At 39.1% G+C, this 12,102-nt stretch overlaps 1 protein-coding gene across 1 annotated transcript; it reads right to left on the reverse strand.

The window, feature by feature from the left end:
- Positions 1-2,988: 2,988 nt before the first annotated feature.
- On the reverse strand, positions 2,989-7,941 carry LOC136244604 (uncharacterized). The gene is made up of 4 exons (XM_066036164.1): positions 7,750-7,941; positions 7,647-7,698; positions 7,209-7,600; positions 2,989-5,461 (listed from the first exon to the last, which is right to left on the reverse strand). The coding sequence occupies exons 1-4, from the start codon at positions 7,865-7,867 to the stop codon at positions 3,039-3,041; spliced, it is 2,985 nt and encodes a 994-aa protein (XP_065892236.1). The 5' UTR covers positions 7,868-7,941; the 3' UTR covers positions 2,989-3,038.
- Between the last annotated feature and the right edge of the window lie 4,161 nt (positions 7,942-12,102).

Below are 12,102 nucleotides of genomic sequence, written 5' to 3' on the forward strand. Positions count from 1 at the left end.
AGTGTCCTCCTTTTCTGTCCTATTCATCTTTGCTGACAGGGAAAGGTGTCGATTTGACGCGAGCATGTGATGGCTTCCCTTCGAAACGGAAATCGTCCGCATTTTCCTCTTCAGCTCTGCTTCTGCTTGTTCGCTGGAGAGGTTGTTCACATCCTCCAGCACGTGTAACACTTGTACTTTCATGTTGTGTACACCTCTGCAGGACAAAAAAAATCAGGTACAGTGTTAATTACAACACACATGTAATGTCTCTGCTACTATGGTTTTTGTTTACATGTTTTTGCATTGTGACTGACTTAACTTTTGTCAACCATAGCTATTGTTTTCCAATTTTTCTAATCTGTTCTGCTTAAGAATAATTTGCTTTAGACACTCTTTATCATGGTGATTAGTGCTACGAAAATAATATTTTGTAACACTGTCATTTAACTTTTCTAATCCCTGTTGGGATTGTCCCATGGACCACTAGAAACTCGGACAAGTAGATGTATATATGGGGTATTTGGTAAACTTCTTTATATAGTTTCAACCAGAGGTGGCATGAATTTGAAATATCACATGTGACATTTTTCCAGTTAATCAAAGAGTTTGATACATATTGAAAAGTTGGTCGGCAGCCTGAGGAACAGCTGGAAAAAGAGTTAGGATAGATATTTTAGAATACACTTTAACTTTCTCTGGACCTGTCAGATCTCTCCATTTTGTCTCTTTGGTGCAAAACTTTGGCGGATCGTCTAAAATAGGAGATTGGTGAGGAAAACATTAGCAAATTCATGTTTGTTGTCGTAGAAATCATCTGTATCAGCCAAAATACCATCGTTGCAATCAGGGCAGTAAATCTTTGGAAATCTGTGCACAGTGACACTATAAAGAACAGTTATCTTTACTCTGTTCCCATCACTATGACTCATCAGTACTATAACATCAGACATTTTAACACAAAATAATTAGAGCTTCTTTGTTTTGTTCGCCTGTACAAGTGTAAGGTATGTTAACCAGCGAAGTCTGCCATTTATTATTTTCTACATTAAATTATGTATGCAAATTTGTTTAATAAGAAATTTGATATATTGACATAAGTGATTTATACAATATGTAACTATGCCATATGTTTCTTATATAAATATTTCCAATGATCCTGTATCTGTTGAGACGATTTGTCTATTTTATACTTTCTACTAATTAATCTACATAGGGCTAACGGTGGTGTTCCCGCTTCCGGTTGTAATGGCCACTCTTTTAAGAATTTTCAAATCTTCCTTACATGAGAAACCTTGCCTTTGTTTTTTTAATTTTGTATATTATTCTGCGCTTACTGTTGTCTTCTGATAGTATTTCTCTGCGGTGTATTTTGAATGTGACATATAGTTTTGCAACAGTGCTACATATTCAGGCTTCAGAAACTGAACAGCATTGCTCTCCCCTTCATCTATGTCTATTGCTTTTTCCCATTCGCTCCTAGTTGAGAATGGCCCCAAGTCAGCTACACGGTTTTAAACAAAGTGTAAGTATACGTGATTTCCTTGTTTTTGTATTTACCATCTTGCAGTGTTGTTCCAATTTTCTTAGCATCTGCATTCCTCCACTAGATGTCTTTATCTTTGATGTGGTAATTAAAGAATAGCTCATCCCCTTTCTGAATCATTTTCAGAGCAATAAATCCAATTCTCAATTGCTGTCCACGTAAACGCTTCACACTGTGAAAGTACATGTAGTGTTGGTGATAGACTAACTGTCTCGTCAATTGAGTGTTATCACAGGAGATTATCAGTTAAAATAGACCTTACTTCTCATGGCCACAAAACAAACTGGCTGAACTAAACCCAGTTAATGCATGAAACCCTGGTGGAGCTTAATTTGTGTGACAGTTTAAATGTTTTTGATGCTATTTAGAGAGACCTACTATAGCAAAAGAGAATACACTCTACATTGATACCTGCCAGGATCATTGCACTTTGGTGCTGCATCAAACGTGTAAATTGAACCTCTGTATGGTGCATCCAGGCAGTAACAGCCCAACCCAAGTTCAGCATTTCTCTCTTCTCCTTCGTCTACCTGTCCACTCTTGTAGACCCTTCGTACTGCACCATATTCACACACAAAATCTCCTGCGTGGAAATGCTTAGCAGCATATGCAGTCCGACCCCTGCCATGTACATATCCAATATCTACATTTCTTCTTTTGATAGGGCAGGTCCTTTCAATAATCCATTCAAATACTTCTCCTTTGTTGTGGCATATGGTGCAGGCGAAGAGTTTGAATCAGTCATGTCCTCTCTAGGGCCAGAATCAGAGTCACCATCTAAAAACAAACACATGCACATGATGCACCTTGTGGACACTTATGTTTTAGAAGTCAATGTTAAGTCTTCTATGCTTCTTGCAATTGCTAGTTGTTATAGCTTTTGCTCTAAACCTAAGGAAGTCCATAGTTTCTAAATAAGTGGTTTCTGTGGTAGAGTTTCTAAGTGTGCGAATGTTTTCACTTTTGTAAATTCCCTTAAAGACTGACTTGTGGTGATGAGATGACGATGTTACATACGAGAAAGTGTTTGTCGGTTTAAAATGCGGTTCTACTCTAATTCTGCTAATTGCATTTATGTCTAGGTAAGTTACAGTGGTGGTGGAAACTTCGAAAGTAAACTGGATGGTGGGTTGAATAGGGGTGTAACTAATCACTGGACTGGAACACTGGACTGGAACACTGGACTGGACTACTGGACTCAGTTTTTTTTTAATATTAACATTTTTTACTAGATTAGTAATGCACAATAATTCCCTTTAGGCTAGTACACTGTTGTTAGACCTGTTATACTGTAAATTATGTGAAGACAGTGCAAGTGCCACCACACCATGACAGGTGTGAAAATAATGCAATCATGTTGGGTTTTTTTATATCACTACTAAAGCAGTACAGCCTTTAAAATCACAATGAGTTAAGTTAAACTGCTAGATTTGATTTCAAAACAGCAAACTCGAGTAATTCATACTATTTGCACTGGTACATGAAAAACAGTTTGTAAGTACTTTAATACTGTTTACATTTGTAGATTAAAAACAGTTTGTAAGTATTCCTTGTGTGTAATTTCAAGTTGATCAAGCACTTCAGTGATGTCTAACAGTTGAGGATCAAAGTATGGGCACCGTAACCACACGCAATCTGGTTTACAGTGATAATAGACATTGCCATACTTCTGCTGTGGAGTGTCTGATCCTTGAGGGGTGAATTGCCTCCATTCTTGATGTTTAATGCACAAGTCATCTGGTGGCTCTCTGATTTTGTTGTATTTGTTTTGGCAGCCAATACAGACTGAAATGTTACCTTTGATGAAACATAAGATGAATGGGGAATACGAAGGGCTAAAAGGGCTGGGACACCATGGGAAATAATGAGCAGATGGAGTAGCTGAGTATGCTGGTGGTTGGTTGATTGAAAGGTAGGATGGTGAAAAGGAAGGGGACGGTTGCTTCATTGAAAAGTGGGATGGTGTAAAAGAAGGGGGTGGGTGGTTCATTGAAAAATGGGATGGTGAAAAGGAAGGTGATGGTGAGGCTACAGATACCATCACTGGTGCATAACTCATGCTACTGTCTCCGTGATTGTATCCAATTGCCATGGACATCCTTGTATCTGGTTTTTCCACTGTCTTTCGACAGCGTGTACCAATGTTTCCTTTTCGACCACGACCACTTGGCATTTGAGACGTAATGAGGCTAGAAATGTTTGGTGACCGTTTCTTTTTATGGAGAGATGACATGAACTGAGACAACTTATTATTAACTTCAGCAACAGCAATTGTGTGGGCACACAACCCAAGAGATTTCCAGTTGGGACACTGTGAATCACAATTAAAGGCTCCCCCCTTTGTTACTGTAATTAAATGTGGATTTTTTCCACTGTAGCTGAGAACCATCCTTGACTCGGGAGATTGACCAGGAGCACATGCCATAGCATTTGGATTGTTAATCAATTCGGTTGCTTTTCTCCAAATTCCTTCAATACAAGTTAAAGGTAAATTTACCTGTTTTGAAGCTATGTTCACGTCCATGGACAACTCTTTCTTGTCTTCAATCCAATCACCTTGCTGCAGAGAATCATTGATAGGTTGGATTTTTACATCTGTCATTACTAAAGAATGTACCTTCGACAAATGCTTAGCACGCTGCTGTGCATTCATAGTAAACCATTTATCTTGAGACACTTGTAAGAAACGATACTCGGACCTCAGGCAATATTTTCCTCGATCAATTACTGCTCGTTCAACTTCTTTCTGTTGCTCTCCCACAACCTCTTTCATCTTTTCAACAAACACAGGCAACTCACTCTTTCTAAAATCCAGTTTGCGTTTCAAAACAGCATTCATACTTTCACTAGGATTAGTTGTAAAGATCTCTGGTGGATTTCCAAGCCCACATTCTTCCCTAACAGGACGCAGCATCGTATCACGAATTACCTCTACCTTATTTGCTTTAAACCAATCAATGAACTCAGCCATATCTGCTGAGCTCGAGTTAGCAAGAGTATTCCACTTTTCTATAAGTGACTCCAACTTGGCTTGAAAATCTTCAACATCAGTGGAATCAACTAGTCCTTCCTGGAATACAGTTCCCATTCTATAACCAAACACATCATTTAGCACCTTGAGTGCAACATCAGATTGAATATTGCAGTTACTAAGCTTCTCTTTTATATTCTTACGCACATGAATAAAGCAGGTTAAATGTTGGGAAAAGCCAAATTCATGGCTGAAAGCATTGATGAGTGGCTGCTCGCCATCTGTACCAAACACCCTGATTGCTTGCAACTGTGGACACAGTCCTATCAAAGAAGAGGCAAAAAATAGATAGCTTGCAAAAGACTTTTTATAATGAATCAAAATTGGGCCCAAAAATATTGGAGTAGAGTTCCCTCTCCTAGTTTCTAACAAAAGATGACGGTAAGTAATTGGAGTGACATCGAACTCTCCAAGTGAAAATGTAGGGTCAATCGTAACAATACCAAAGTTCACCGAGGATGTGGCAAACCTGACTAAATCTTGAAGTTGTTGATCATCAGCTAATATGATTGCTGGTTCGGGAGCAGTTTTGATATCTCGTACAAATTTGTGTGCTGGATCTTGTGTGTGAGCTTTTTGCATCACAGAAAAAATCTCATCAGCTTTGCTTCTTGTAGTACCACCATCAGTTTTTCTTTTGTGGTTATACATTTGTTTTTCATTACGAGGGAGCTCTCCAGGAGCTGTTGCATTCACTACGCCACCAATCTCTGAATCAATTAATTGGAAAGCCTCTTTTGATCTCTTTGTCATTCCTTCTTCTTTAATTCGCTTTATAGTGCTAGGCCAAGTGGGGAAAAAAGGTTTATACTCTTTGGCATTTCCATGTCCCTGTATAATAGGAGTGTATCCATGCGGAATTCGATATGTAATGAGACAAAGATGGTGAGGATTATTTGATGAATCTGCAAAATACAAGACATATTACATGTTAGTTAACTGAGTAATTCGTTAAACGTGTATATTATACATAGTTAAATTGTAACCAGATCTACAGAAACCCAAAAACTTAATAATAGTGCATTTTGAATTCTTCATTAATAGTCTACGTAGCCAAGTGTATGCTCTGGGGGAAGTTTCAACCTTGTACGCCAAAAACTGAGTTACAGCCCTACAAAGTAACAACAGCAAGTGTAGGGAAAAATAAAACACAGGTGCTTACCGAGAAGGTTGCAAACGATAAATATTTTTTTTGCTTCTCTTGACTGCAGACTACGACAAAATTAAACCACTACTTTGATGTGATGAAGTCTACTGCACTGAAACCAAACTCCTCTTGGGTAGGCAAAAAGATGATATCCAGATTTTCACCATAAGACATTTAAAATATTTGAAGATTTTTTGATAACACACAATATAAACAAATATTTTTATTTTATCCATTATAACAAAGAGTCCATATGCAACCAGTGGTTTTTTAAAATAAAATTTTGTTGACTTGTACTCTTATGTTGGGTTTCTGCAGATCTGGCCACAATTGTATATTCAACTGACAGACATTTTCATGTTAGTTGACTTAGCATAATTGAGTCAGATCATGTCACAGTTGATATCCGTAAATTTGATATGAATACAATTGTGGAAATCTAAATAAGCCTGCTATACAACTAAATTCCACCTCATATCAAAGAAATTTCAGAGGATAAAATCTGTAACAGTTGAGATTACTACCTTGACATAAACATGCGTTACTACTTGCATAGCTGCTCATAAACATGTTTTTCTACATAATTGTGTATGCATATATCTGCTGCATTTCTACACGTTACCTATCTGATACCAGTACTGTAACACAGAAACAAGGTCAATATACTGTAACTGATAACCAATCTGATTATTGGTGCACCTCTAATAGTGATATCTTTCTCAAATTTGATATTTCGATACAATATACCACTCGATCTATAATTGTTAGCACCAACAGCCTATACACTCACTAGTGCTGGGCGGTATTGAAAAGCAGCAGACTGTATACCTTCCATAAAAACTATCACCATATTACTAAATGTCACAGTAATAATGTAAAAGCCATTGGTATTAAAGTAACTGCCATTTACCTCAACAAAAGCACCAAATACCCATGGTAGCTCAGCAAGCCACAGGTACAAATTACCACAAACTTATTTACATTGTTTGGTTAGCTGGCTACATCACCACCTGCCTAAAAAACATTGTCACATGTCTGGTTACCCTCTAAATATGGTATAAAACAAACCCACAGGGAGGCCATGATGCTCAGAGTGTATAGCAGTATTATAAAAAAAAAACAGGCAGTATTAAAAACCAGGCAGTACACAGATTACTAACAGTACTGGTGTATCATCCAGCTCTAATACTCAGGTATTATAAATGTTTTTTAGTGATGCACAATATCACCATTAATTTTGGTGGTATCAGACTTGTATTGGTAAAGCTGTAAATTCCCAATACCAACCAACTATTATTGGACTATTATTTGTGAGTGATGCCAGTGCAGCAAAGCATCGGTATTGGCTAATTTTATATTGGTATTGGATCAGTAGTGAAAAAGCAATATCAGAACATTATATATACTAACAACAGAAATTGAATAAAATTGTGGAAGATGTATCTATCTGTAAATACTACTCTTCCATCAATTTTGTGCCTTAACGTACAAGGTGACGACCATACCTGACACAAAACAAATCATACGTTTAAATTCTTGGTTGGAAGGATGTGTGCAATGGAGACGTCGTAAATGAATGATGCTATCTTCTTCACAACAATCATCACTGCATTTCTCTACTTCAACTATATCATCATGTACTGTAACTTTATATGCTGTTGGGTGAGAGCCTGAGTACTTCCAGATTCCAAATTCATCCTTCTTAACATCATCTACACACTTCAGCTGACGAATGTCTATCACAAATGTTGCACTAGAAGTAATCCCGGTAGGTTTGGCTGCACATATTTTCTCATTAGGTATTTTAGGATCAAGTAATATCTGTAAGATTCTTTCTGAAGTATACTTTGAAGGTGGGTACTCATAAATAGGCTGACTGCATTGAGATTGTTGTTCACTGTAATGAATACTGATCACCTTTACAATTATTTTATAATGCAAACCTGAACTTCAGCTTTTTCCTGACTGACTCCTTATCTATTCTGTCATCTTCATCTATGATAAAATCTTAACATGACACCATAGCATGTATTACAGCAACCATACCACTACTATTTTCAGCATATTCTTGCTTCATGTCTTCATCCAGCACAGTAATTATCTCTCTGTAACAAACAACCATGTTACCTACAATATTTTCTAGTAAGAAAGGGTTGTTTACCATCGACTACTAGACAGTATCCAATACCTGGCAATGCTGAGTAGCCTGTGGTGGTGTGGCCTCTATTACACAACCCAGACAATAGGGCACCCCACAAATATTTTAGTGCATGCCCCCATAGATCACTTAGGATTACTCCACATTTTATTAGTTTGTGAAGACGGCTGGTTGTTCCATATTGTGCTCTACTCCACTCCTATGGTTGGTTTTTGAAACTCATTACAATTGGTAAGCCCTGTAGCAATGAACCAGTACTCACACTTAGACGGCTTCTCGTGCGGAAACTACCATTCTAGGCCAGAACCAGCAGAATTGAACTTGGCATTAACCATCCAGCAGCGTCCCAAGATATTTCATTAACCATGCATCTACAAAGCCTCGAGCTGTCAGTGACTCGTACCATAACTAGGTAGCTATAGCCTCGTGCAGCCAGACCTTTCTTTTCAGTGGGCTTGGTTAGGGAAAACAGCTGCGCGAGATTACTGAATGGCTTACCTGTACTTCTTCGCTTTCACTATACGTAAAGGAGATTCTGCTTTCTGTACCAAGCCTTCTGTAAACCAAGTGGCTGGGAAATCCTCTTCAGAGTCGAAGGGCTCGCCGTTGCTTGTATCATCGTTGTCCGTCAGCACAATGGCAGTCTCCTTCGTACGGCCGCACTGGGAAAAAATGAACGGAATGGTAAGTAACGCATTGCTACTATTAAAAATTACCTGTGACATATTCAGGAGTGATAGTGATACAGTGTACAAGACGAGCTACACATCAGAGCGGAACAGGTGGCATTATTAGACTGCGCATGCGCATTGCTAATTATATTACTCGAGTCCAGTAGTCCAGTCCAGTGTTCCAGTCCAGTGTTCCAGTTCAGTGATTAGTTACACCCGTTGAATAGAGTTAAGTTCAGATTGAAATTGTGTTAATGTTTCCATGGAATGATTGTAAACTAATATAATGTCATCTATAGATAAGCCATATATAGATTAGCATAATTAGGAGCCATAGGGGTCCCTATAGCAATGCCTCTCACTTGTAAAAAGTATGAGTCACAAAATTTAAAACAATAGTAGTTGTAGAATGTAATTGAGCATTTGTTTAAGTACATAAATTGGAGGATGTTTAGGATCTTGCAGCTCTTCTAAAAAGGTGAGAATAATTTATATAGAATCTTTGATTGGAATGTTAGGATATAGTGACTTGACATCTGCAGTTATTAGAATGGAATTATCTGTAACATGTACTTGTTCTAATTCGATGATTAATTGGGTGGAGTTCTTTAAGATATGTTGTCTACTTTCTACAATAGGTTTCAATAAATCATACAGTACGATAGTAACTGTATAGTAAGGACCACAAAGGAGTAGGCGTGGCCCACAAAATAATATCACCTAAAATCAGCCTCAATTTTCCCTTATGACGATGAGGCAGTATTGGTGAGGTAAAACTAAGCCCAAACAAGCTTTCAGATCGACCCTTTCAACAAGTTGCTATGGAATTTTATAAATTTTTTATTCAACGGAATTTTCTACTGACTGAGTAACTGACTGACTGACTGATGCCTTCAGACAAACGTAACTCGATAACGGCTAAGGCTACGGGCTTGAGTTTTTCACTGTTCGACATCGCTTCAGCCCGACAGGTGCCTTTTGGCATACTGCAGTATGTACAATGCATTCTTCATGGACTTACCAGTGTCCTCCTTTGTGTCCCATTCATCTTTGCTGACAGGGAAAGGTGTCGATTTGACGCGAGCACGTGATGGCTTCCTTTCGAAACGGAAATCGTCCGTATTTTTCATCGTGGCTATTTTGATATGCAGAAATTGATGTTGAAACAAATTCATGAAAGCTGCAGGTGGAAAGAAGAACAGCACCTAGTGACCACTGGAATGCATAGTTTTCTTCATTTCTTCAGTCAAACAAGTTGGAGTAGTCCATGATATTAAATCACTGTAAAACAATAAGAAGTGTTATATCCCTACTGTGCTCAAGATATCATAAAGGAAATGCACAGTAGGGATATAACACTTCTTATTGTTTTACAGTGATTTAATGTCATGGACTACTCCAACTTGTTTCAGTACTTTTTACTGCTGTGTAACGGGTTGAACATAGCCTACGGCGAAGTGTAATGGATACTGTACTTTTCAGACAATAATTAATATGATTGAGGCACGCGGCAGGATTTCTTTCTTTTGGTATGCGTGGATTGTAGAGATGTTTTTCGAACAGTTCTTGATTCGAAATGCTGTGTAACGGGTTGAACATAGCTGATAATGAAGCGTAATGGATACGTCACTTTTCAGACGATAATTGATATAGTTGGGGCGCACGGTGCCTCTTCAGATGCGGTATGCGTGGGTTCACCAGCCATAATAAAATTATTTACAAAAAAAGTTAACAAACAAGTACACGAAAAAATTTGGAATTTTCAACTAGAGTAGGGACCATAGCACATCGATAAAAAGTACTGAAACAAGTTGGAGTAGTCCATGATATTAAATCACTGTAAAACAATAAGAAGTGTCATATCCCTACTGTGCATCTTTGTGTACTTGTCATTGGTGATTTGTGTATCTGCCAAAAAATATAGGAGTGCTGTTCTGCAATCTGATTTGGGCATGCACTGAATCTGACAGGAGGCCGCCTCTGCTGTACTAATCCAGGGTGTATCTGAGATATTCCACCACCTCGGGGGTGAGATCTCTGTCCAATCTCTTATAAGTTTTGGTGCCTGAGAGATGGGCCATGCCCTCTCTCACGTAGTCAGCTCTGTTCTTCACCACTATGCATGTTGTCTTATCACCTTTCTTGAATACCAGTTGACTGGTCTTTGCAAATCTATTTATAGCGTGATGCTCTTTTCTGGTCAGATTATACTGCCGTGTGGTGTCATTGAATTCTCTATCTGCCAGGTTGGCCAACTCTTGTTTCATTGCATGAAAGTTGTTCTCCAACTGACTACTGAGTAGTTTGTTGGACGGCCAGATGGTTTGAATGCGTCGGTTTCTCTCCTCGTAGCTGGAGGTCAGCCCCGGAGTACCGCTTATGTGTCTAGACTTTCTGGGCTGTGCTGCCTGTGCGATTGCACTGTCAATTTGCCACATTTTATTTTTGTGTTTCTAATAAATGTGGCCATGTCTATCATCAATTCTCTAGCATCACTCTCCGTGGTCATGGGATTGAAAGACAGACCCTTGGACAGCAGGGTTATCTGTTATCTGATGAGAGGTTTGCCGGTCAGGTTCACCACGTTCTCTTTGGCACAGGAGAATCAGTCTGGTATGACACATCTCTACGTACAGTGTGTATGCTTGTTTCTGTCCTTCTTTGACTTTCTGTTTCTCTTCCTCCTTGTACCAGAGGAGGAGGAGGAGGAAGTGTTCACATTCTCGGTGTCTGGGTCAGAGGATCCATCTGCTGTGCTCTCACTGTAGTTCAACAATTGTGCCAGGGTCACATCCGAGGGCATGGACTCACTGGTGTGAGACTGTGTTGATGTGGTGGACTCCCTGGTGTGAGACTGTGTTGATGTGGCTACATCTTCAATTGTGGATGTCCTTAAATGTGTGTGAAACGTAATTTGTGAGCGTGGTCAGTGAGGCTGTGAACAGTTCATCACTGATGTCATGCTCCTTTAATGTTGTTACTAATTTATTGTGTGTCCTGTCTAGGCAAGACCGGACATTGGCTAATAGCTGTTTGTACATTTTGTGATGATGTTCATCATTGGAGTCGAGCAGGACATCCACAACCTGTCAGAGGTCATCTGAGGAGTGGAAAAGATCCATCACCAGCCAACCGATGGGTTGTAGATACTGTTCCCAGTCGTGGTCTAACACTATTCTGGATGTTGAATCATGTTTTGTTATTTGTCATGTTTTTTTTTTTTTTCAAAATCAATATTTACCAAACATATTGTTCAGTTCACATATGATTGTGGGTTGGTGGTGGTCAACCAGTGATTGACCACCATGCCTGTCGATGATCTGCTGGCAGGTCGGTGGGCTGTCCGATGTGACTTTGGTCACAGCCGGCAGGGCGGTTCCACTTTTTGGATATTTGCCCTTCACATCCCTTCTCGATCTGTAAATCAGGCGATGGGATGGGTCCACTTGGCCACGATTGGCACTCTCTTCTCGTGGACCATTACCATCTGGTGATGGTTGCTGAGCTGCAGGGGAGAAAGAAGATGTAGTTGGTAGCACTTCAGTGTTTTGACTCACCTTAGTGGGCCAC

This window comes from Dysidea avara, chromosome 14 (assembly GCF_963678975.1).
Source record: "Dysidea avara chromosome 14, odDysAvar1.4, whole genome shotgun sequence".
Classification (NCBI taxonomy): domain Eukaryota; kingdom Metazoa; phylum Porifera; class Demospongiae; order Dictyoceratida; family Dysideidae; genus Dysidea; species Dysidea avara.